Source organism: Brachypodium distachyon, chromosome 1 (genome assembly GCF_000005505.3).
Source record: "Brachypodium distachyon strain Bd21 chromosome 1, Brachypodium_distachyon_v3.0, whole genome shotgun sequence".
NCBI lineage: Eukaryota > Viridiplantae > Streptophyta > Magnoliopsida > Poales > Poaceae > Brachypodium > Brachypodium distachyon.
This window is the reverse complement of record NC_016131.3, coordinates 40,382,821-40,409,830: the sequence shown is the minus strand read 5'-3', so window position 1 is coordinate 40,409,830 and position 27,010 is coordinate 40,382,821. Positions and strand designations below refer to the sequence as shown.

The window sequence follows — 27,010 nt, the reverse complement described above, 5'->3', positions numbered from 1 at the left end:
AACAATTCGGGATTGTAAACCTTCTCACGAGCAATATAGACCGGAAATATAAAAGAAACTCAGAGTGCTGATTTCAAGGATTGGAAAGTGAAGGTTCGATTTCAACCATCTCTAAAAGGTTACGGTTTAAAATTCACTTTATATCCTTTAAAAAATATTACATAGGAAACACTCGAAAGAAGATTACGTAGAACACCATTAAAAAATCACGAACAACACCATTCAAAATAATAATAATAATAATAATAATAATAATACTAAGTACTCCTACCAATATAACCTCCTTCATTGTAAATCACTCTAACAACTTATTATGCATTAATTATGTATGCATGCATGCTTTCGCACGCGCTTTCATCTTTGTTTGTTACCACTATGAGATATTGAGATCGAGTGACCATTGCACGACTAAAATCAACTCTGGCCGCCTCCTAGATCGGGAAACTGATCCCCTTTCTTCACCACTTGGTACTTTAGCCCCTTCTTGTCGTGGGAAGCATCGATGGAGATCGTCGAGCCTTGACGGGCTTCTTCGTTGATTAGCATGTCCGAAATAGTTGTCGTCACGTTTTTCTGCACCCACATCTTCACAGGCCTTGCGCCATACACCTGCGATTCATGGTTACCAAAAACACACAAACAAATTAAACTACATGAGTAAATAAATAAATAAATAAATAGTAGTGGTTGTGGTAAAGTAAAACTAGCTAGATCTTCATTTGTGTAGTGCTGATGTTGAAAAGACCAAAAGCTCTACTTACAGGATCGTGTGACTCTGACCAAATGGCGTCCAAGGCCGCGTCGGTTGCAAATAGAGAGACACCCTTGTTGGCTAGCCCGGCGGCGACACTCTCCATTTGGATTTTTACGATCTCCCGTAGTTGGCTATGTGAAAGCGGCTCAAATATCACGGTTTCACTGAGCCTGCTAATAAGTTCGGGCTTCAAGCGTCTCTGAACCTGCACGAGAGTGTGCGTATATTGCAATCAGCAGCCATTATATTCGTACGTCTGAGGCTGTAGCTAGCATTTGGAGAACGCAAATTAATTAACCTGTTTCATGAGAAGATCATGTGCATCTTTCGTTGTGTTTTCTTTAGCCTCTCTTGATGACGTTAGATGCTCTGCTCCTAGATTTGAGGTCACGACGATGACAGTATTCTTGAAATCCACGTCGTATCCTTTGCCATCAGTCAAGATACCATCATCAAGGAGTTGAATAAAAACCTTGAATACCGATGGATCTGCCTTGTCCACCTCGTCAAAAAGGATGACACTGTAAGGATATCTCCTGGCTTCCTCGGTGAGTAGTCCTTCTTCTTCATACCTTTAGAAAGTCAAATGAATTGAGTGAGAGACGAGGTAATTAATTAAGCAAGGATCCATTTAGAAATTATAAACACATGCAGAATTAAAATGTAGCTAAACCTTCGAGGTCCCCCAATGAGATGCGACACAGATCCGCTCCCAGCATACTCGGACATGTCAAAACGGCGCAACATCTTCTTGTTGTCAAATATCTTCTCCGCGAGAGCTTTGGCAAGCTGTGTCTTCCCAACACCAACCGGGCCTAGAAAGAGGAAAGATGCTATTGGTTGGCCGGATTGACCAATGCCGACCCGGGAGCGTAGCACTGCTTGGGCAACCAAATTGACCGCTTCATCTTGCCCTACAACTCTCTCATGCAGTTTCTTCGGTAAGCCGATCAACTTGTCATTATTCTCTTGATCAAGTATGGTGCAAGGAATTTTGGTCCATCGGCTCACAACCTTCAAGTAAGATGAGAGATTATGACGACAAGAACATCACAAGCTAGTAGTATATGATTGGGAATGGTTAGTTACCTGCGCAACATGACCTGTGGTAACAATTTCCGCCTTGGGTGCATTGACAGAGTTGCTGTTTTGTTCATCTTCAACATGTTTTTGTTTTTCGACATGCAACTTGACGCCAGTGCATGCCTCGTCAATCAGATCAATTGCCTTGTCCGGAAATTGGCGACCTAACAAAACAACAAAACCATCCACTTAATTCCATATCTACTCTAATCTTTCCAAATTTTAAAAATTATAGAGTAGTACTCAATTCCAATACAATTAGTAGCATATTTCTTGCATACAGCTGCACAATTACCACTAGATTTTCCAAAATTCGAAGTAAAAAAGAAAACAAGGAGCACACATGTTCTTGCTAAATAAAATTGTTAATTAAAAATAAAACGGAGCAACACATGAGTATCAGTAAATACCGGTAATATATCGGTCAGCGAGGTGTGTAGCGAGGTGTGTGGCAGCAACAAGAGCATGGTCATGAATCTCCACGCCATGGTGGTCTTGGTACCGCTGCTTGAGCCCCCTTAGGATGGCGACGGTGGCCTCGACGCTGGGCTCCTCGACGGCAACCTTCTGGAACCGGCGCTCGAGCGCGGCGTCAGGCTCAATGTACTTGCGGTACTCCTCGTCGGTGGTGGCGCCGACGCAGCGGATGCAGCCGCGTGCCAGTGCCGGCTTGAGCATGTTGGCGGCGTTGACGGTGCCGTCCCGGTTGTCCCCGGCGCCGACGAGCATGTGCATCTCATCGACAAATAGGATGACCTTGCCGGCCGACTCCTCCGCCCGCCTGATGGCGCTCCTGAGGCGCGCCTCGAACATGCCGCGCCACTTGGTGCCCGCCACCATCGCCGCAACGTTGAGCTGCAGGACGCGCGCCCCGGCGAGCGCGGCGGGGACGTCCCCGGACGCGATGCGCCGCGCGAGGCCCTCGGCGATAGCCGTCTTGCCGACCCCGGCGGGGCCGACGAGCGCGGCGCAGTTCTTGGTCCGGCGGCAGAGGATGCACACCACGCGGTCGATCTCGGCGTCGCGGCCGATGACCGGGTCGAGCGTCCAAGGGCGCGAGCTGTCTGTAGCTGCTGCCCACGGGCTGCTGCTTGGCGGACCTCGCCCAGAACATGACGGCCGTGGCAGCGACGGCGGATGCTCCGGCCAAGACTAGCACGTTCTTGGCCAATATCGCTTGCCACAACATGTCTCGACTTTTCCTTCTAAAAACACTTTTGACAACTTTTCGTACGTTCCGCTAGCTGCCTGTATCAGCTGCATATATATGTATGAACCGTGCCGTCGAATCAGCTGTCACTTGTAGTATCCGACAAGGAAACGGGACGGAATGGAATCCGTAACCGATCTTGATCTTTTTTTTTTTTTTTGAGAAGACGTAACCGATCTTGATCTTCATGTTTCGTTGTGCTGCAACAAAAAAAAAGTCCGTCGAGGCCCACCCGGCCCATTTGGGATCCATAGTAAAACCCATCACCGTCATACGCAGCTAAGAAAGAACACAGTGTAGCCGCCGCCGACGCTGCTAGGGTTTAACGAAGATGGCCGCCGGCGCCGCCGCCGGAGCCCGGAGGCTCCTGTCCCGACGCGCGTCCTCCTCCGTATCCGCCCTTCTCCGCCGCGGCCCGTCCGTGGCAGCGGCAGTACATGAGCCGCTGCTGCGCCCGGCGGTCGTGGCCCCCCGCCTCGGCTTCCTCCGCGGGATGGCGCGGCGGCCGGGCGGCGACGGGTACTCCCCGACGCGGTCTGGCGGCGGAGGAGGAGGGGAACGCGCGCCCACGGAGATGGCGCCGCTATTCCCCGGGTGCGACTACGAGCACTGGCTCATCGTCATGGACAAGCCCGGCGGGGAGGGCGCCACCAAGCAGCAGATGATCGACTGCTACATCCAGACCCTCGCCAAGATCCTCGGAAGGTACACCTCTACTACCCTCCCTCTCATCCATGTCTTCCCCTCCCCCCCATTTCGTGTCACACGCATGACTGCTGAGAGATAGGGGTAGCTAACTTTTGTTTCGGCTTGTCTGTGATGCAGCGAGGAGGAGGCCAAGAAGAAGATTTACAATGTCTCGTGTGAGCAGTACTTCGGTTTCGGGTGTGAGATCGATGAGGAGACATCCAACAAGCTGGAAGGTTTATTGTTTGTTACCAAGTATTGCTCTCTTATTCCTTTTTAAAGAGGATGTACATCTAATGCACTGTTTGATATGTTATAGGCATTCCTGGTGTTCTGTTTGTGCTTCCCGATTCATATGTTGATCCTGAGAACAAGGACTATGGAGGTAGCTTTTTTTCTTTCAGGAGATCAGTTCATCTTTTCATATCTAGGCCTATGGTTGTTCCTCATGATAAGTTCTAGCTTGTAGAATGATTCTTTAGCATTCAAATCACGATGACATTTTTTCAGACCCAACCTAGCCCCTAAATGCTCTAGTCCATATTGGCTAGCCTATGACTTGGACAAATCGCTGCTTTGAATGTTAATGGACTAAGAAAATATGTCTCCCTGGCCGATCAGAAACTCTGTAAAATGTGTTTCAGTAGCACATTTACCACCCGTTGGGGCTTTTCTTCTTTGAAGCCATTAATCTATTTTAGAGTTCTTCTCAAGTGTCTGTTCTTCACCAAACTTGTACTGCAGTCCATCTTGGCAAAGTGAGGAAGTCTACTTGGCAATGTCTTGCTTTGAATGCTAATGGACTGAGAACAATGTCTCTCTAACGGTTCAGCACCTTGGTAAATGAGGTTCTGATCAGTGGAGATGAGACATCAATTAACTCATTTAGGGCCTTTTGATTCTCTTTTGCATTTAAATAGTGGCCATTCTTTACAAAAGGTTTCTCTAGTCCATCTTGGCAAAGCTGTGACGTCTTAAAGGCAATGTCCTGCTTTGAATGCTAATGGACTAAGAAAAACTGTCTCTCTAACGGTTCAGCTCCTCGGTGAAATGAGGTTCTGATCAGTGGAGATGAAATATTAGGACACATTTAAATCAGTTCATTATGATGACAATTTTTTCAGACCCGAACCTAGGCCTTAAATGCTCTAGTCCATATTGGCAAGCCTATGAGGATAGGCAAATCCCTGCTTTGAATGTTACTGGACTAAGAAAAACATGTCTCGCTAGCCGATCAGCAACTCTGTAAAATGTGTTTCGATAGCATATTTACCGCATGTTGGGGATTTTTCTTATTTGAAGCCATTGATCTATTTTGGAGTTGTTCCCAACTGACTGTTTTTTCACCAAACTTGTACTGCAGTCCATCTTGGCAAAGTGAGAAAGCCTGCTTGGCAATGTGTTGCTTTGAATGCTAATGGACTAAGAACAATGTCTCTCTAACGGTTCAGCACCTCGGTAAAATGGGGTTCTGATCAGTGGAGATGAGACATCAAGTAACCCATTTGCTGCCTTCGGAACTCTTTTGAGTTTAACTAGTGTTCATTCTTTACCAAAGGTTCTTTAGTCCATCTTGGGAAAGCTGTGACATCTTAAAGGCCATGTCCTGCTTTGAATGCTAATGGACAAAGAAAAAATGTCTCTCTAACGGTTCAGCTCCTCAGTGAAATGAGGTTCTGATCAGTGGAGATGAAACATTAGTGACACATTTACCGCCTCTTGTAGGCCTGGGAATGGTTTAGGTATAACCGGGTTTTAGTGGGTGGGTTTTGTTTTGGGCTTAATTGGTTCAGGTGTAAATGGTTTGAGATCCCAAATGGTTCAGTTTTGGTTTTGGTTCACAGCGAAAATAGGTTAGACTAGTTGAGTTTGGGCCGTAACAATTCAGTCAGAAACTGAAGAAATTCAATGGTTGTGAACCGGCAGTTTCCCCTGGACCCGTCGCAGCCACACCTCCGCGGCTGCCGCCACACGCCGCCGCCCACCTACGGCCTACCTGATCCGTCCCGGAAGGAGCTTGCCTACAGTCCATATCGCCGCCGGCCACTCGTTCCCGCCGGCCGCAGCAATCCATCCGCGACGAGGCCGTCCCGCCCAAGCGGCCGCGCGCCTCGCCCTTGCCACCGCCCGACCAGGTGCTCCAGTTCCTCGTCTCCTGGCCTCGCCCTCACCGTGCCGCGTGAGTGCGTGACAGGGGCGCCGTCTCCATCGTCTCCCGCTCCTGGCACCACGCCGAGTCCGCCACCGTGCGTCCCGTCGTCGTCCGCAACATCCTCGCGCGGCGGCGCTTCTCCAACGGCGAGGGCCGCCCCTGCTTCTCCGACTTCAACCTCCTGCCTCTTGGGTGGGCTGGCTCCGCCTTCCGCCCCCCGGGCCGCCGCCTTCGCCTTCGCTGCCTTCCCAGCGCTCTGCTCCCTCTCCCTCAAGCGCATCACCGTAACGGACGCCGACCTCGACCTCCTCACCTGCTCCCTCCGTGACCTCCGGACCCATTTGAGCCAATGGTTTCAACCTACAGATGATCCTTTGCTTTAGTTTGGTTCTGGTCTAAATATCCGTGGGTTTGGTTTTGGTTTGGTTGATTGAACTACCGAATGGGTTTGGGTGAGGTTTGGCTGCTTGGTTGATTAGTACGGGTTTGGTTCAGGTATGGTCTAGTTTTCGACCCACTGCCAGGCCTAGCCTCATGGGTTGTTGCTTATTTCAAGGTATCTATTATTTTTGAGTTTGGTCAGTGACTATTCTTCACAAAACTTGTCTTGTAGTCCATCTTGGCAAAACGGAGAAGCCTAGTTGGCAATTTCTTGCTTTGAATGCTAATGACTAAGAACAAATGTCTCTCTAAAGGTTCAGCACCTTGGCAAAATAGGTTTATGATCAGTGGAGATGAGACATTGATGATATATTTCTGTCTCTTTTATCTGTTCTGAGAATTAGTTGCCATTCTTCGCCAAGCCTGTCTTGTTGTCCATTTTGGCAAAGCAGCTGAGCTTAATTGGCAGTAATGTCCGTGCCCGTCAATAAAGTGTGTCACAGTCTCACAGATCAGATCAGTAGAGATGAAACATCATAACCATGATTGTCGTTCACCAAATTTCACTGAGCTTAATTAGCTATTATAGCATTTTCTTGTGAATCACATCTATGATGCTGTTTTACTTCCATTGTGGGTTCTATCTGAATTACAGTTATTTCTGTATGTTGTCAGTTTGCAATTCCTTGTTTTAAATGCTAACGGACTTGAAGCAAAACCCTGTCATTGGTTCTGCACTCGGGTACAGTAATGCTGATCAGTGGAGGCAAAACCTCAACAATGCATTTACAGCTATTATCTTATCCTGTCTAGCCTATATAACATTTCAATGTCTTTGGATTAATCTAGGTTGTTTAGATTACCCTTATAGGACTAGAAGCAAAATATTCATATTCTCCGATCTATTTGATTTTGCAGCTGAGCTTTTTGTTAATGGAGAGATTGTCCAGAGGTCTCCGGAGAGGCAGAGAAGGGTGGAGCCTGTGCCTCAGAGAGCATCAGATAGGCCTAGGTACAATGACAGGACCCGCTATGCTTGGAGGAGGGAGAACCAACAACGGTGATGAGCTGAGGTGATCAATCGAAGACTAAATAACAAGCCCCGGTGATTTCCCCGTCCAAGTTAAAATGATGTTCTCACTGTAGTGTGTGGAACATTTGCTGCTGATATACACAACCAAGATAGAGAAAGCAGTTTGGTTTTTGAACTAGGAACAGCTTGATGGTAACACCTTTTATGTTATTAGCTTTTCCTTTTTGATCTGAAGTTGTCCCGCTGATTTAATATGGCAAACAATTTACAGCTGAACCACTAGTGGGTCGATTTGAGGCCTCTGTCTGACCCCCTACATTCAGAAGCAGATGCTGGCGAGATAGACGCACGATTCTTCAGACTAGCACTCAGCACAACATCGTCAACCTGAACAGTCGAGACAATCACCGTGCAACTCAAGAGCTTAGTAGGTTTTACTTCCTTTGAGGTTGTCCATGTAAACTCATAACTATGTCATGTAAGCTTGTTCGGCCAGAAGAGAGTGTATGCCTGGACCAAGATCCACAGATTTCTCTTGTCCTGACAATAGTTCACTGTACTTTTTGGTTTTCTGTTTCTCTGTGTTCTTCCTGTTGCAAGTTTGGTCATTGGTCGATTAGGTCGCAGTTTTCTCTCTTATTATTCGGGAATGGATGTTACCGCACATCTGCTTCTGATGTAGCATCAGTTAGAAATAGTCTTGAACAAGGAACGACCTAATTGGTGATATGTAAAATACCTAAATATTACCAGGCAGGGCTTAGAAACTCTGAGAATTTTAAGATATTTTGCACGATAGTTGTTTCCAATCTCAACACCTATTTCATACTAAAAGTATATGCAGATCAACCAGAAAAAAAGTAGAAAATCTAAAAAAAACAAGTACTCCTTCCGTCTCATATTAAGTGACGTTTTTTAGGCATAGGTATATTCATAATTGGACAAATTTGAATCGTTTAACATGGGACGGAGGGAGTGCGTTAATCAATCATAACCGTGATCTTGATTGAAGAAAATTACCCACCAATACCATTATGCAACCATCACCGTTAATAGTCCGACTTTTGAATTTCATAGATCTAGAACATGGTCCATCTTGAGAAACAAACAATAAGTTTATATTAAAAAATAAAATGGTAGAAATATGATAAATTTTAAAATGGTCAAATCAAACTGACTTCACGTAACCTCGATAGGCGGTGGGTCATATTTGGTATCTTAATATATGTAGATACCATAATTAGTATCTTAATATTGTCATTGCACATCTCCTAGCCAGACGCCACAATAAGTTTTTAGTTACACGAAGTCTAGCGTATGTGGCATGTTTCCCCAAGTTCACGGACCGTAACTTTTGATTTCTAAAATGTAATGACTAAATTGAGAGTCGAAACAAAATTGAGTGACCGTCAGTGCATTTTACACTTTATACAGCGGCCTATCCGGTGAAAATAGCTATCCGGTGCAAACTCTATCGAAAATGGATCGCCACGCATAAAAAAGCGGATGACCGCCAAATTGAGTCGCTGCATTGGGACGTGCTTTTGGGGCCAATTACTCCTGGCTCCCATCTTTCGAGTTGTGTTGCCTGAGCCCACTTTGTTTGGATGTAATGGATCATATACACTACCCTTTGGGTTGCCAATGGTCTCTGAGCATTTTATGGACGGCCAAATAGCTCCTGTCGACCATCTTTCAAGTGAGTCCGCGCTGAGAGGGCGTCTTTTGCCTGCAAATGGATCTGAGCCAGACACTTGCACGAGAAAATATCTGTGAAGCATTTTCCAACCTGGATGCAAAAGAACAAATTGATGGTGGCCGTTACTTGTCCTTAGTCGGTGTGAGTGTGATTATATGGGTGGGGCCCACAACTTATCCATGTCAGCATCGAAAAAGAACAGAAACGGGACATGTTTGTCATACAACTTATCCCGTATAAGGAACCATTCCCAGTGAGGAAAGGGATCTCAAGCGGCGATCTCATCTGCCCGGACTACAGCGCCAAGCCGCCGGTCCTTGCCTCCTTCTTCTGCCGCTTCAAGCGATGGGAAGGGGTGGGGACCCCGGTGCTCCGGCCTGTGGTTAGGTTGGCATAGTATTTCTTGAGGAGTTGCTTCTATGGAGCAGACGGCGCCGCGTCTGAATAATTTGTCTCTGCTCTTCCTCCATCTTGGTGTCGCTCTAACCTGTGGCGTCGAGGGGCAGGTGGCCCGGTCATCTTGCCGATCTTTGGATCCGGCGAGATTTGTGTCTTATGGTTAGCAGTCGGCACTCTTGCGGGTAGCGATCGTGTTGGGCGTTTTTGTTGTGTTTGCTGTCTTACAATTGGATGTGTGGATGATGGCAGGTGGCGGTGTTCCTCTTCTTCGACTACGTTGGATGAAGTTGATGGCGTCGAGTTCTGGTGACCACGGGGAAGATCCCCGGCCGACGTGCCACAAAGTCTCGGTGTTGTTGCTTGCGATGGTTCGGTTCATCGGCTCGGAAAGCATCCTTGTATGCGAAGGTGCTCTTCTAGATCTTGGTATGGCAATTGTTTGCCCCTTTTTTTCAGCGCTGCCATGATGGCGTTGGAGGATGTGGGTGGATGACGGTTCGGCGAGGCACAAATTTCTCCAAGAGTGGATTTTTGGTTTCTTCTTGCAGGATATTTTGTGCAAAGTTGCTTGACAATCATATTTGTCTTGTGTTGTGGCTATCTATACCAATATATTAAATTGCAGTTGGTGGTGATGATACGGTCGTGGTACGTCATGTCACTGAAATTACGTCCAATATGCCACCTAATACCCCAGGTCCTGAAGCCGTCCGTCTTCGTCCATCCTCAGCGGAAGCCCCCTCCTCTCGATCTCCCGGACGACACGAGTGCAAGCTTCCGTCCTCCTCAGTCCCCACACGAAATGGATCACCCGCACGAGAAAAATTATTCCGTAGCAACGCATGGACAATCTGCTAGTCTATACAAAAATATTAAATTGGAGTTGGTGGTGATAGTACGTACGGACGTCGCGGTACGTCACTTCATCAAAATTACGAATCTGCCACCGCTATCCCCACGCGTCTTTTAATCCCGGCTCCCGCGGTCCTCAAGCGCAGAAAAAACACGTACCGCCCAAAAAGAAAAAAAACCAACAGAGCCCTCCTCGCTCCTCTCCTACGAATCTCACCCCCACCCATGCCCGATCCGGATCTCGCCGCCGCCCTTCGGATCTCGCCAGCGCCCGCCCCCGCTCTTGGTCGCCTCCACTAGCTCGTGCGTGTCGGCGGCGTCCGTGTGCGGAAGGCGGCTGCGGACCTGCGGCTCCCCGCGGGACTTGGACATCGATGGGATGAGCCTGATGCCAGGATGGCGGTAGCCTCGCGCAAGGCAGCAGGGACCGCGTCGGCACAAGCCACCGGTGGTCCTCCCGATTGGCAGTGGCGTGCGGCGATTAGTGACCGGACACGATGTGTGGGCGGCGAACGTGCCGACAAGGCTACGAGAGGGCGCAGGCGGGCAGCGCATAGGCGTACCGAGCGGCAAGTGGGAGCAGGCAGTGTGCGGGAGCGAACGGGCGGCGGGAATCTACAGGCGGAGGCAGGGCGCACAAGTGGGCGGCCGCTCATGGCGGCGCGATGTTCGGTGGCGGGATGAATCGGGACGGGGAGAGAGCAAATTGATGGTGGGCCGTTACTTGTCCTTAGTCGTTGTGAGTGTGATTATGTGGGTGGGGCCCACAACTTATCCATGTCAGCATGGAAAAAGAACAGAAACGGGACATGTTTGTCATACAATTTATCCCATATAAGGAACCATTCCCAGCGAGGAAAGGGATCTCAAGCGGGGATCTCATCTGCCCGGACTACAGCGCCAAGCCGCCGGTCCTTGCCTCCTTCTTCTGCCGCTTCAGGCGATGGGAAGGGGTGGGGACCCCAGTGCTCCGGCCTGTGGTTAGGTTGGCATAGTATTTCTTGAAGAGTTGCTTCTATGGAGCAGACGGGGCCGCATCTGAATAATTTGTCTCTGCTCTTCCTTCATCTTGGTGTCGCTTTAACCTGTGGCGTCGAGGGGCAGGTGGCCCGGTCATCTTGCCGATCTTTGGATCCGGCGAGATTCGGGTCTCGTGGTTAGCGGTCGGCACTCTTGCGGGTAGCGATCGTGTTGGTTGTTTTAGTTGTGTTTGTTGTCTTGCAATTGGATGTGTGGATGATGGCAGGTGGCAGCCTTCCTCTTCTTCGACTACGTTGGATGAGTTGACGGCGTCGAGTTTTGGTGACCATAGGGAAGATCCCCAGCCGACGTGTCAAAAAGTCTCGGTGTCGTGTGGCGGTTGTTCGCCCTTTTTTTTCGGCGCTGCCATGGTGGCCTTGGAGAATGTGGGTGGATGACGGTTTTGCTAGGCACAAGTTTTTCCAAGAGCAGAATATTTTATTTTATTTTTTTCTTGGAGGTAATTTTTGCAAAGTTGCTTGACCATCATAGTTGTCTTGTGTCGTGACTATATATGTAGTCTCTGGTAAACGGATTGTGGAACGTGGCTGCTTCAAAAGAAAAACTTATCTCATATAAACAAGCACTACTGCTAGGACGGCCAAAAAGCATTCTAGAAAGAAAAAAGACGTCCAAAAAAATACGCAGGTTTTTACCCAAGCAGCTGTGTAGATTTTTTTTTTACCGAAAAGACTACGCGTACGAACAGCTCTTAAAAATTACCGAAGCCGTTATGCCAGCTGGCATGGCGCCGCCGCCACTAGAGAATAGAGATCGCGTGATGGATCTTCCTTCCTTTCCATATAAGAGCGGCACCCGGCCATCGATCGCAGCACCACACCTGGCCGATAGAAGCACCGCCCGCCACCGACGATCCATTCGCAAGCAGCCGCGCGAGCGCCGCCGCCTCCACCATCCGCAAGCAGCAGGGCGAGCGGCGAGCCCCGCCGCCTCCACCATGTCAAAGAAGGCGCTGCTTCAGGAGCTGCGGAAGGCAGTCAGAGCGATCTATGCGTTCGCCTTGGACAAGGGTGCGAGAGCTGCGATCCAGGCTCTGGCGCAGTGGATCCGGAGTCCGGCGGTTGCTCCGGTTGACACGCCGCCGACGGTGCTGCCCCAACCCCCGGAGATCCTCTACCAGCCTGCCGCCGAGCTCGGGCTTCCCACGGTCATCCGCGCCGCGCCGGTGGAACCCCGGCTGGGTCCCGTTCTACGATGCGAGGTGACGCCGACGCCCGACGCCGACCCGACCCCGGCCCCGACGCCCGACCCCAAGCCCGAGCCGAGCGGGTCGAGGACTCCGGTCTCTACCGCATGGTCGCGGAGCAAGCGCTGCTGCTCGTTCTGGCGTACCTCGCGAACCGCTACCCGAGGCGCGGCAATTGATTTCTTCGTCCGCGGTGAGCTCCCGGAGCAACTCCTAGGCGCTGCAAGGTTCTCGCCAAGTAACAAGGTTCTCTGCGGACTCTTTGATCGATTCTTTTCCAAAACTCGTGCCGCCCATTTCGCATGCATTTGGCAGTTTGAACGATTAACAGGGCACTTGAAAAACTTGTTGGTTTATCATTCACATCGATGCTACTAGTTCTTTGGTGATTATATGGGTTTTGGTGATTCGGAGCATTATATTCGAACCTTTACTGCTACTACGTTCTTTTCTGTCTGGTTGGTGTATGTGCAGTAATATTAGTCCATGGAGCCTGCCCTGTTTTATCTGCAGCTTGCTGATCCATGGAGCGCCGGCCCTGTTTCGGAGCCTGGCCGGCCGCTTCCATGCCGCCGTACGTACGAGATGCGTTTCTTCTTGTTTGTTTGCGATGGATGCCGCGCGCGACCAGCTGGAGGGCCTTTCTTCAAGGACGCCGGCTGCCGGCCGGTGAAGAGCTCGATCGCTCGACGGGTATGCATGCATGCAGAAGGAGGCTTAATGCCGCCGCCGTCTTGGGGCTTGGGCACGCACGCCGGGACCACAAGGCAGAGGCATGCATCCTGCTCCCACGCGCATGCATCCGGCCGGCCGGTCGATCGAGTACAGCGCCCGCCTCCAAGGAAAGCGCACGCCTCCGCAAGTCCACAGGAAGCTCCATGCATGCCGCCGCAGCAGCGCACGCCTCCAAGAAAGCACAGCAATGCCGCCGCCAGCCCCTGCAGGACGAGAGAGCACCGCGCGCTGCGCATCATAGCCGAGGCAGCGACGACGTACGTGCCGCGCGCTTGCCTGCTGCTCGCGCGCGCGTCTTGGCAAGCCCCGGCCGTACGTCCAGACTAGTGCTGCATGCCGGACGAGTTTAGTCATTAATTATTTGACATCTCTAGCTCGACGTACGTACTGCATGCATGGATTCTACGGCGACATGCGTACACATACGTACGTCCTTTGTCACGCTGACCCAATGGTTACGTCAGCGTACCTGAAAACAACGGACATGTACGATCGACGGCCGCCGGCGCATGCATGCACGCACGATCTGATCGACATGCCGGCCCCGTTCGACGGGCATGAAAGCAAGGCGGCCCCCGTGGTCACATACATGCATGCATGTCTCCCGCGCGCCGGCCGGCAGCCTTGTGCCGTCTTGGTGTCCTTAAAGAAGCGGCGCCAGGCGAGCGCGCATTGCTAAGGGCAGAAAAACAGCGTCACTAACGGTCGCGGCCATCGTTACTAATTTCGTGTTACTGATGATACCCGCGACCGTTACTGATGTACATATCATCAGTAACGGTCACGTTTCCCCATCAGTGTCGGTCGAGCGACCGACACTGATACATTTTCGATATTTAAAAAAAAATTAAAACCATAAAAAATACACAGGAAATATACATAATAATATATACAGCACAGAAAAATGTAACTCATCACAGAAAAATACATATAAAGCCGCATCACATCACAGCACGTCACATCACATCATTTAAAGCCAAATGTATATAAGCCCCATCATTTAAAGCATATAAAGAATACAATGTATCTCACTTCATGACATTGATTACAAAGTGTCAAAATTTCATAAAAGCATAATTACAAAGTGTCAAACTTTCATAGAAGCATATAAAGAATACAAATGTATCTCATTTCAAGCTTGAATCTATTGTCGTGGGTGAACCCTAAACACGACTTGTTCCACGCGTTTGAAAAAGTCCTCACTAGGCTTGATGACCTCATTGTTTATGAGATGGGTGAACTCCCTTTGAATGTTATGGACGACCCATTTAGGTCGGTGTCTCATTGTCATTCGGGACCGCCAGTACTCTTCCATCGGCGCGACTGACCCGTTCCACTCAGGCTTAAACATGCTGGCATTCTCCATAAGGATGTGACAACAGTAGTAGCCACAGAACACACTGCCGGGCGGCTGTTGCTGGCAAGGAAACCTGTGGTTGTGGTGATGCTCGTCTTTATAGCCTTTACCAGCTAGTATTCTCTTGGTCGCCACTTTTCAGGCAGTGTTAATGAGTGATTTGATGGGTTTTCAAAACCGACCTCGAACACCCTTCTTCGGAAGTAGTGCATCGAAGTAGTACACCGCGGACCAAGGCAAACAAATGAGTATTGTGACCCAATGGTCTCTGTTTTCAAAAGAAACAAACTTTAGTATCTAATGGTGTATAAGAAAGACTGAATTAGAAAAAATAAATGGTTCCAAATATAAAATTCAACTTACTCCAAATTAAGGAAGAAGAGGATGAAGTCGTCGTCCGCGTATTTCTCGAGACATGCCACCAAGTATTTAGATGCCATGGTTCTTGAGGCATCCTTTTCTGGCTCAAAACCGATGTCACCGTAGTTGTCTAGAATGGCTACTTTTTTGACCTCCATTCGCCGCAGTTCTCTTATTTGGTAGGCAGACCAGAGCCTTAAGAGGTTGATATCAAGCTTTTGGCGGTTGAAGAGGTGGAACAGTTCGTTGAAGTCCACACCAAAGGTGATAGGACGTTCCTGAATCTTTCCGGTTTCTTAGTCAAAGAAGCCATAGTTTTTTGGGATTCTAACATTGATCTATTGGGCATGCTGTTCAGAACCAACTGATGCTTGCATGTAGAACTGATGAAGCTTTTGCATCTCTCTGGACACAGCATGCAGGGAATTTTCGGTGACCATCGGTCTTCCAGGATAGTAAATAAGCACCCGGTCGAACTCTCTAGCCACAAAATAGGATTCGTCTTCGAATCTCTGGCCTTGATATGGGTTCTTGATGAGAAGTTTAGGCCTATTGTCCTCCCAGACTCCAGTTATGTCAGGCACATAATGCATCTCATCTTGAGTGATATTGGAGGACTCCTTGATGGTCTTGTCGCCGCGCCCCCTCTTTTTATGCCTCCTCTTACTGTTCCATGCCTTTTGCTCCTCTGCCTTGTACTTGTCATCGATCTTGCGGCCACCCATGGACTCAGCGGCACCCAAGAGAGAGAAGGTAGGAGGGACGCTTCCAGCCTGTGCCGACCCTGTGGTCTGGCTATCTTTGAGCTGTGCAGGCATCGACATTGCCCGCTCTTCATCTCCGCCGGCATCGATAGGAGGAAGTATCCTAGAGAAAAGGCCGAGCGGCGATTGAGAAGTACTTTTGTGGGCGGAGGGAGATGGAGTTATAGAGGGCCGGCGCTGGTTGTAGAGAGATACCAAGCTCCTAGGCCCCATAATGTGGTAGTTTGGACAACCGCCTAGGATATCCATGCCTTCCTCCGGAGGTAGCGGGATAGCATAATCCCGATGGTCGTCGACGACGGAGTCCACCATCACACTCACTTGTGCGTCGTTCATGAGAATGCCGTGCACTAGTGGCGGTGATTGTCTGGGCATCAGGCGGCCAATGGTGCCTACAGGTTTCCCAGGCTTGTCAACGTGGATATGACACTTCAGCGGTGCCTTCGTGTAACAAGAAGAAGGCATATGTGTGTAAGATCTTTATTCATGAAGGTAAGGAGTGAAAAAGAGTTTGAAAAGATTGCTTACAAGGATGTTGTCGCTCGGACCCGGATCGTTATCCCGGATGCCCTCGCTTGGGTCCGTTTGGCTAGCGGGGGGGTTGTCCATGCTAGGAGCCGCGGTGTAGGTGTCTTCGTCCTCCATACGTGTGTCGGAGGCAGCGCTGCTTCGCGGGGGAAGAGGAGGAAGAGGAGGAAGGAGGTTCCTCAAACCTTCCACTCCTCCCCCAAGTATGGCGTCAAGGGCGGGGTGGTCTTTGGCCAATGTCGACACCAAATGATGGACGGCTTGCACTGCATATTCCCGCGACACCTCTTGAGACACGATAGATGCCTGCTCTCGCGCCTCCGCCTTAGCTTGTTCTATTATCTCAGCAGAAGCGGGGAGCTTTTTCTGGACCCTGCTTCGCTTCAGAGCAGGCAGGAAATAATCATCCCAGCAGGCCCCTTCGCCTTCTCCTAGAACACGGCCCGTGTGCTCCGCGTTTTGCAAGCCGGCGGTCACAGCCGACTCACACCTCTTGCTCTGCACGGAGTTGTCAGAGGTTTCTGACCTCTTGCTCTCCTCCCATTTGTGGGCATTTTCCTGTTATCATATAAGACATGACGTGAGTCTATATGGATCAGGAGCGTCATAATTAACGCCGAAAACAAATAAATACACGTGAACCCTTACCGTAAATTTTTTAACAGGCGGCTGCATTGGCTCAATGCCCGCCCACTCCTCGGGGTCATGTGCTGACATGCATATTCTCTAGCACGTTGGTCCTCCAGCATGTCATGCACTGGAGGCACCCTGCCTGCCACCTCGAGAATTCGGTCCTGCTTGCACCAGACCTTCTTCTTCCCCTCTTTCCCTGCACTCGCTAGCCTGTGGTTCAAAAGCTTCCTCAAGTGCAACGCTCTCATGCGTTCACTCTTCGCAATGAAGGCAGGGTCAGACGATTCCTTCTTGAATTTTTCTCATTCGGCCTCATTAGTTACCGACGGTCATTTCTTCTTGATGATCTCGTAGGCTTTGTCCATCCACTTTCTAGCGGTGGTTTTCCAATTAGCAAGTCCATTGTGGACTGCTATGTTGACGGCCGCTAGGAATCGCTCGCGCCACTCGTCGGTGACTTGGAACCTCCTTGCAACGTCCGCGATGCACGTGTTTCTAACGACTTGGGAGATGTCACTCCACTCGTCGGTGATCTTGCAATACTTGAGTGCAACGACTCCATAGGTCGTTGCGAAGGCCTTCTGTGCCCTCTCAGACGACTCCGGGCGGCCTCTGTCAGAGTGCCGGGTGACCACGTAACAGAACTCCTTCACGTTGTGGCTCCCCCTCGGCGTCTTCTTCCTTTGCTTCTTAGCGGGAGTTTCAGAAGGCTGCGGGTTACTCTCTTCCACCCGTTGCTCGTTGTCGTGCACTTCTGAACGAGAGCTACCTGAGCCAGAGCTGGCAATTTGCTCCTCTTGCCCATTTCATACCTATGCCATCAAAACCATCAAATATATATCGGCCAAAAATTTCGGCATGACCTATGCTAAAAAACTAGCAAATTTTCTCTACTAGGAGTTCGAAACCTGCATAAAAAACCCACCCGCATATGTACCCCCTCGGCACGATTGCCGGCCCCTTCTCCAATGACCCGACACGATGGTCGGGCCCACATAAAATAGCATCTATATCCCAGCATGTATATCCCAACTTATATAGCAACCGAATCATAAGATAACATGTATATCCCAGCATGTAATTTCCTAGGGCTAACCCTAACCCTAACAACAGCAACTAATTTGCTAACACTAATCCTAAATTACTCTAACTCTAACACTAACCTAAATCAAATTAGGGTTAGCACTAGGAAATCAGAGGAGAGGGAGGCAGAGGAGCGCGCACCTAGGCATAGGAGGAGGAGGATGGCGTCGGGGGCGGCGGCAGCGGGCTCGGGCTCGGCGCGGAGGAGGAGGGCTCGGGGGAGGAGGCGTCCGGCGCGGAGGCGGGGTTGACGGCGGCGTCGGGCTTGGCGCAGAGGAGGTTGACGGCGGTGGCGGCGCGGAAATCCGGCAGGGCCTCGCCCGGGGAGGAGGAGCGCCCACTACTGGTCTGCTAGAGGAAAGCGACGCGCAGGCGAGAAGTAAAGGGCTAGGGTTTCGGCCGCTCGCTTTTATATGCTGAAGCACCTCAGTGGCGGTCGCGTAATCTCGCGACCGTTACTGATGATCACCCACACATCAGTAACGGGCGGGAGGCTCCGCAACCGTTACTGATGTGCTCACATTAGCAACGGACGGCAGAGCGACCGACCGTTACTGATGGACAGTAGTTGACCGTTACTGATGTTTGAGGAATCAATCCATGCATTAGAAACTATGTTTAAGGAATCAATTCATTCATGCATTTGAAATTATGTTTGAGGAATCAATTCATGCATTTTTCTAGTACAAATTTCACACATAATTTCATCACATGCATACAAATTTCAAAAAATTCATCACATGCAAACAAATTTCACACATAATTTCACTTAGTACAAAGTTTGCATTAAGATTCAGTACGAGTACATTTTTACAATGTGACTACTAGTGCTTCTCCTTCCTTCGGTAAGTCATAACTTGACTCCTCTCAGAACTGCTTCTGAGGTAGGGTTTTTGTGGTATTTTTTCGCTCTCGCTCCCATCACATCTTCTTTTCCTCGTTAATATCATGCGTTCTGCTTCGTCATCATCTGCGGCGGTTGTCGGATCATGGAAACCTTCGTAGTCTTCTTGTGAAGTAACTCCGTCCACTCCAACAATGCTTCTTTTCCCTCTTCTTACTACGACGCGGCCTTTATTTGCCGGGTCGTTTATGTAGAATACCTGCTTGCATTGTTTAGCAAAGACCCATGGTTCCTCTCTTGCCGGAATTTTTCTCACGTCAACTTGTTCACGAGGGATCTCAGGAGGTAGCACCATCGTCGTGAACCTGTGACTTTCTTCTTTTTCACCTTTGGTCCATCTTACACGGAACATTGAGATCTTTGTGATCGAGTACTCCAATTTCCAGATCTCCTCGATAACACCGAAGAACACTTTGGTTTTGCTGTTGTCGTCGGTCGCGGTCTCAGAAGTCATGACTACACCACTATTTTGATACGTGCTTTTACGGTCCTGAGACGCAGTGTAGAAGTTATAGCCGATGATTGCATATGATTGCCAAGTAGAGACGTGGTAAGCAGGTTTCCGTGACAAACATGCAACCGTCTCTTCTGATAGATTGGTCGTCTCCCTGCCGTACCAATAATTCTTCAGCCACGCTGCGAATGTTTTATTGTGCTCCTAGTGGATCCAGACTTCTCATCTTTTAGGGTTTTTATTTCGCAGTTGTTCCATGTGGATTTCCTGATAAGACCGGCAGCAATCGACAGTTTGCAACACAACCAAATGTGCTCTTTCAAAGTCTGCTTCCCTTCCTCTTCCATAGACATTAAGGTATGTCTGTCCAAGGCCACATTCGCCAACGAGCTTGCCCTTGTGCCGTGATTCGGCAACACCTATTGATTTCTGATCGGCCAACCAATCCGTGCAGAACTCGATGCACTCTTCTGCCCTAAAGCCTTTCACGATGCTACCTTCCGGACGCGATCTGTTACGAACGTACCGCTTTAGAATCCCGTTGTATCGTTCAGGGCCATACATGTTATGCAGGAACGAGGGCCCTAGGGACAGGATCTCATCGCATATGTGGATCATTAGATGGACCATGATATCGAAGAATGATGGAGGGAAGAACATCTCGAGCTCACAGAATCTGTATCATACTATCTTTCAGTATCTGGCACGTCTAACGGTGATTGACTTCTGCGAGATGCTGTCAAAGAAAGCTTCATGATTGTCTCCCTTACGTGCGGCTCCATGATACCTCTGATTGCGACTGGAAGTAACTGAGTGAGTATGACATGGTTGTCGTGGGACTTCATGCCAGATAGCTTGTGACTCTTCATGTCAACTAGATGCTTGATGCTCGACGAGTAGTTCGATAGGACTTTAATGCCCTGCAGGCACTGGCACATCCTATGCAACTCGTCTTTGTACGGGTTGTAACATGCAAGACGACACCGCGTGGTCACCGTCACGAAACCATTCTTGTCGGCCGCCGACACTTGATCTTTGCCCCACAACTCTTTCCTGATAAACATGAGTTCCAGGTCCTTCCGTGCGTTGGGTCCATCTTTCGTCTTCTCTGGAATGTTCATCAGCAACCCCAGCACGTTGTCGCATACATTTTTCTCCACGTGCATGACATCTATGCTGTGGCGGCATTCTAAATGTGCCCAGTACTCCAGGTCCCAGAATACGGACCTCCTTTTCCACACGATGCCTTCAGGTTCCTTATATTTCTTCGCAGCAATCTTTCCGGAGACAACCTCAAAATCGTTCACAATTCCGAGGATTTGCATACCAGACTTCTCCTTCGGCGCTGTCCCGTGCTTCGTCTTCCCATTGAACCTTTCCTTGTCATCCCTCAAAGGGTCTTTAGCATCCAACCACTTTCGGTGGCCCATGTACACAATTTTGGATGAAGCGGGCAACTTCTCCGATGGCGTGTTTTCCCCGCACTTTGTACAGGCCTTGTAGCCATGTGTCACCTGGCATGAAGTATTTCCATTCGCGGGGTAGTCATGCACGCACGTCAGAAGCGCTGCTCTAATCATGAAGTACTCCCTCTTGTTTGCGTCCCAAACCACTCTGCCAGGATTCCAAAGCTGCTTCAGCTCATCCTTCACTAGCTGCAGATACACATTCAGGTCAGCTCCCGGCTGCTTTGGACCCTGTATGAGCATGCACATGTGGATGTACTTTCTCTTCATGATTAACCATAGAGGAAGGTTGTAGACAAACAAGATCACTGGCCATGTGCTGTGCTTGTTGTTCATGTTTCCGAAAGAATTTATCCCGTCAGTGCTGAGACCGAGCCTTAGGTTTCTGGGCTCTGCCCCAAAATCTAGAAATGCCGTGTCCAAATTCCTCCACTGAGTCCCATCGGCAGGGTGTCTTAGGACCCCAGCCTTCTCCACACGGTAGTGCCTGTCAGGATCGAATGCAGCTTGCGCCGGATCGTGATAGACGAGATACCTCGCATCCTTAACATTCTGCATCCAACGTCAACTCAGCCACCTGTCGTAAGATACCAGACAGTCTTTGCCGGCCTGCCCTTCATCACTTCTTCCCCATCGTCTTCGCCAGCTCTGGCGTTTTTCTTCTTGTATCTCGATGCACCGCATATGTGGCAGCTCTCATGGTTCTCGTACTCTCCAATGTATACCATACAGTCGTTTGGACATGAATGATGTTTCACGCAATCCAATCCGAGCGGGCACGTAATCTTCTTCGCCTCGTATGTGCTCTCGGGCAACTTATTTGGCTGTGGAAAAACTGAAGCAAGGTAACTTAACAAGCCCGTGAAGCCCTTGTCTGACTAGCATGATGCTGCCTTCAGCCTCAAAAGTTCGAGCATCACTTCGAGCACGTTGTTTTCTTCGCCAGCTCCATCATACAAGGGTGTGTTTGTGTCCTCCAACAATTTTTTGAACTGAGCAGACTCTGCCTCATCTTCGGGGTCCTCCAGCTGGTCCCGTAGGTACAGGTCATCTAGCATTTCGGCAATCCTGCCACATGGAGCTACTTCACCTTTCACATTAGCCTCCTCATCGACCCTTGTTTCTTCCTCGGACTCATTCGCCAGATCATACCGCAGGACATCATCATCTTCGCTACCGCTACCGACATCAACTGCATCCTCCCCGTGACAAGTCCAGCGAGAATAACCATCGACAAAACCCGATGCCAGCACGTGCATCTGAACATCTTCAGGCTTCATTATGCATGTGTTTCCACATTTGCGACATGGGCAACGCATCATCAAAAGTCCTTTTCGTTCCATATCACCTTTCGCGACTCCAAAAAAGACCGTCCATTCGGTTATCCATCGAGCATTGATTCTTTCCTTCGCGCACATCCAAGAACGATCCTTCGATCTACAACACAATACACAAAAAAACAAAAAAGCAAAATAGTTAGCCTAATCATTGACAAGGAGATTAATCTGCTAATTAACCGGAGCTAACTAAAATTTTGAAATTAGAGACATTCGGAGAGAAATTGGAGGCCGGCGAGAAAGATCAGGAGGGAGAGAGAGCACGCAAGCGAGAGGGAAGCTCCGGGCGACGAAGAGGACGCCGCATTTTGGCCGGCGGCCGTGGAGCTCAAAAATTTTATATTGGGAAAATTCGGAGAGAAATTGAGGCCAGCGAGAGAGATCGGGAGGAGAGAGACATCGGGAGGGAGAGGGAAGCTTAGGGCTCGAAGATCGGAGCGCGCCGGCCGCCGGAGCTCCAAAAATGGAGCTCGGCGGCCATGGCTGCTCGCCGGCCATGGGGCGGCGCCGCCAGCGCGGGGGGGAGGGAGGAGGGCGTACCTGGGGTGGTCGCCGAGGCCATGGCGCGGTCGGGCGGCACCACGCCGTCGCCGGAGAGGAAGGGGCCGCAGCTGGTCCGTCACGACGCGCGGCGCGACCAGCTGCGGCTCCGCACAGCGTACTTAATACGCGAGTAACATTAGTGTTGGTCGAGGTTTCCTCGACCGTTACTGATAATCGTGTACACATCAGTAACGGTCGAGCTGGTCCGACCGTTACTGATGCCTGGTTCATCAGTAACGGTCGCCGCTTAAACGACCGCCACTGATGTAACTCGCGAGCTATGAGTGTTCATCAGTGGCGGTCGTGTCGCGCGACCGCCACTGATGTGTGGCTGGGCGGGGACGGACGGTGCCCGCTCGGTTCATCAGTAACGGTCGTGGCCGCGACTGACACTGATGTTCTTTATTAGTAACGGTCACGCTGGACTCGTTACTGATGTTGCGTGGCATATAGACCGTTTTGTAGTAGTGGGAACGGTTAGTTACGTGCGCAACATGACCTGTGGTAACAATTCCCGCCTTGGGTGCATTGATAGAGCTGCTGTTTTCTTCATCTTCGACTTGTTTTTGTTTTTCGACATGCAACTTGACGCCGGCGCATGCCTCGTCAATCAGATCAATTGCCTTGTCCGGAAATTGGGGAGCTAACAAAACAAAAAAATCATCCACTTAATTTCCATATCTATTCTAATCTTTCCTAAATTTAAAAATTATAGAGTACTCAATTCCAATACAATTAGTAGCATATTTCTTGCATACAGCTGCACAATTACCACTAGATTTTTCCAAAATTCAAAGTAAAAAAAAAACAAGGAGCACACATGTTCTTGCTAAAATTTTTTGTTAATTAAAAATAAAACGGAGCAACAGAGAGCATCAGTAAATGCCGGTAATATAGCGGTCAGCGAGGTGTGTGGCAGCAACAAGAGCATCGTCCTGAATCTCAGTTCGTTTATAGTACGTGGCCGTATATTATGATGTCCGATTTGCAGCAATAATTAATGTATTGTTTATGTTTTTGCTGATTATAGACTACTTGTTAATATACAAGAGATACATGTATAGGCTACAAAGTTATAGTTCATTGTAGATCCTCACAAGTTACTCTCACATGCAACATTTAAATAGTATTTTAGATCTTAGTAACAAGACAAATAAACGAACTGTTGTAGCAGCTGTTACTTAGCATGAGGTTGGCTTTTCTCTCTCCTCTTAGTATCAGCTCTAGTATCAACTTGTTGAAAATGCCCTTAGCTGGCTGAATGACGTGTGGGCCTCGCTACTTCCTAACAACAGCATACAACCGGGGCAGATTTGGAGAAATTGCTTTGTTTCGAAATATCTTTATCCCAAGTCAAAATTTGTCAACTTGACAACGGTCGCAAGTTTTGGCAAAAACAAACAAATGTACACAACACAAAATCTAATCTATTACCCTTTTTTTACCAGTATCTAATCTATTACCGCTAGGACTAGATTGCTTTTGTTTTGTTTTACGTATGCAGATACCTTTTTCTACGAAATCGGTGGAAGCTGAGAAAGTTTGAATTAATTAGAACAAGAGTAAAGTCCATTTTGAACCATCTGCTTGTAGAGGTCGATCACATCAAACCCTGACCTGCAAATCCCTGAAGTTGGCACCGTCAACTCTTCAATCCTGATCATTAGTTGCAAATAAGGGTATCACAGACTAGGATTGCTGATGTGGCTAGGATCTTTGACTAAAGCAAGCCACATGTACAGGGTGGGTCCCGCACGGGCCTTTCAATACAAACGCGGCTTTGACTACTTCTCATCTATGCTCCATCCATATTCCCTGTTCATCAAATTTTATTGGTGGGTCCCACAGCTTCTTCCTCCTTTGGACCAGTAGATGTATATTCTGGGCATGCGAACCCCGGGCAAATCAGACCGGCGAAAAGGGGAAAGGCCGCCGTGCTGGCGTTGATTATCCGGTTCGCCGCTGCCGTAGCCTATGAGGCGGCCGGGAGCATCCACAGCGACGAGCTCGAACGGTACCTCCTCCAAGAAGGCTAGCCATGGCCGCCGACGGACGAGCTGCTGGCCGGTGCACGTAGTCATCCATGCTGACTGGGCCAGCGCCGCGTGCAGGTTGCACATGGCCGGGACGAGGCTGGCCTTGAGCGCCTCGCTGTTCGTCGGTGAACACCTGGTTGCCCAATGCCCATGGCCGGCCATATCGGACAGGCTGGCCTTGAGCACGTAGTCGACAGGAAGTAAGGCTTGATGTTCGTGGTCAGTGGTCACCCATATCAGGCAGGGGCATAGTTGATTTTGATGCAACTCCTCCTCTAATGCAAAAAAAAAAAGAGTGCTTGTAGTGGTTGACATGTTTGGCTACTCAGGGCACGTTGGACTAATAGTGGGACCCAATTGGTGCTACGTTTTTGGATACACTGTTTTGGCAACTAATGACCGGTATTGAAGAGTTGGGGGTGCCGACTTCAGGGATTTGCAGTTCAGGGTTTGATGTGGTCGACCTCTACAAGCACAAGGTTTAAAATGAACTTTTAAAATGAACTTTACTCGAACAATCATGTACAGATATTAAGAAACCGAACGTAGGGTTCGCCCTCCCAAAGTTCTTTCCTAGGCTGTTTTTTGTTTTTTGTTTTTGTTCTCTCTCCTTCTTGGAGTTGTAAATAACTCTTTTGTTCTATCTTAATCAATGAAATGCAGCGCTGCTCCCGTTTCGTAAAAAAAAAGAAACTGAACGAGTAGGTACGTTCTTTGCCGATTCAAAGTCGAAAGCAGCTCAGAAAGAACACACTATGCCTTCAAAAAAAAAAAGAACACAGTGTAGCCGCCGCCGACGCTGCTGCTAGGGTTTAACGACCCGTCTCATCTTGGCCAACAACCCGGTCGTGCAATTTTTTCGCTAGGTGAGTCAGCTTCTCCTTGTCCTCTTGATCAAGTGTAGTGAGAGGGATTCTAGTCCATCGGCTCACCTTAATAATTTGGACAATATTATAAACAAATCGCACGAAAACAATAGAAATAAGATGATCAGGAATTACTAGTAATATTTAACTGTGCGACATGGCTCGGGCCAACAGTTAGCTCCTTCTTTTGGTGCAGTGATCATAGGGCTGCATTGGCCATTTTTCACTTGTCTGCTTGCATCTTTGTCGTAGCGCATGCCTCGTCAATAAGATCAATTGACTTATCAGGAAACTGGTGACCTCGCAATATCGATTTTTGAAAAAAGTTGCACCAATTAATTGTCTTGCGAATAATCATCGACGCTTGCACTGCACTAATCCACATACGATTAGATTAAATTCTTGGATTTAACATACCGAAAATATAGCGGCCAGCGAGCTGTGCAGCAACGACAAACGCGTCGTCCTGGATCCTGAGCCCATGGTGATCCTGGTACCGCTACTTGAGCCCTCGCAGGATGGCAATGGTGGCCTCGACGCTCGGCTGCTCGACGGCCACCTTCTGGAACCGGCGCTCGAGCACGGCGTCCGGCTCGATGTACCAGCGGTACTCTCCGGTCGTGGTAGCGCCGACGCAACGGATGCGGCCACGGGCCAATGCCGGCTTGAGCATGTTGGCCGCGTCGCCGGTGCCGTCCCGGGTGTCCCCGTCGCCGACCAGCACGTGCATCTCGTCGACAAACAGGATGATCTTGCCGTCCGACTCCTCCGCCGTCCTAATGGCTTCCTTGAACCGCTGCTCAAACATGCCGCGCAGGCGTGTCCCGGCGACCATGGCTCCCATGTCGAGCTGCACGATGCGCGCCCCGGTGAGCGCGCCGAGGACGTCCCCGGCCACGATGCGCTGCGCGAGGCCCTCGACTATGGCCGTCTTGCCGACCCCGGTGGCGCCCACGAGCGCGGCGCAGTTCTTGGTCCGGCGGCAGAGGATGCACACGACGCGGTCGATCTCGGCGTCGCGGCCGATGACCGGGTCCAGGGCGCCGGCGTCCAAGGCCTTGAGGATGCCGCCCGGCAAGGGGTTTTTGGAGGAGGCACGGCGTGCGTGGAGGTATTCCTCCAGGAGCGTCCACACGGACCAGGTCAAAGCGGCGGTGGCCAAGGCTGATGCTCCGACCAACACCACGCTTCCCAGGCACGAAGACAACAACATCTTTGGAAGTGGATAAGAATTAATTGGTTGCTCGATTCGATTTGTTTTGTTTAGACCGGCAGCACACACACAGTACATACAGAGGAAATTACACTGCGGGTTCATGAACTTGACAATGATATTCAGTTTCATCCATTAACTTGAAAACTCCTCAAATGACTCATTAAACTTGATAGCTTTGCCCATTTTAGTCCAAATGGTCAGATTAGGGTGAAATTCGGTCATGATGGCATGTGACGTGGATCTGGCTGTTC

The 27,010-nt window shown here is 49.5% G+C and overlaps 1 protein-coding gene and 1 pseudogene across 2 annotated transcripts; one reads left to right on the top strand and one right to left on the bottom strand.

Annotated features, from left to right (window-relative positions):
- Positions 1-26,756, bottom strand: part of LOC100842507 — a 29,530-nt pseudogene extending 2,774 nt beyond the window's left edge.
- On the top strand, positions 3,323-7,886 carry LOC100843852 (multiple organellar RNA editing factor 2, chloroplastic). 2 transcript variants are annotated; one of them, XR_729592.3, is made up of 5 exons: positions 3,323-3,752; positions 3,873-3,970; positions 4,054-4,119; positions 7,186-7,492; positions 7,572-7,886. XR_729592.3 is itself a non-coding variant. In XM_003563871.4 (4 exons), the coding sequence occupies exons 1-4, from the start codon at positions 3,379-3,381 to the stop codon at positions 7,329-7,331; spliced, it is 684 nt and encodes a 227-aa protein (XP_003563919.1). In that variant the 5' UTR covers positions 3,323-3,378; the 3' UTR covers positions 7,332-7,876. The 2 variants fall into 2 exon arrangements, 1 of the variants encoding a protein (XP_003563919.1); XM_003563871.4 differs by having other exon boundaries at positions 7,186-7,876.
- Positions 26,757-27,010: the final 254 nt, after the last annotated feature.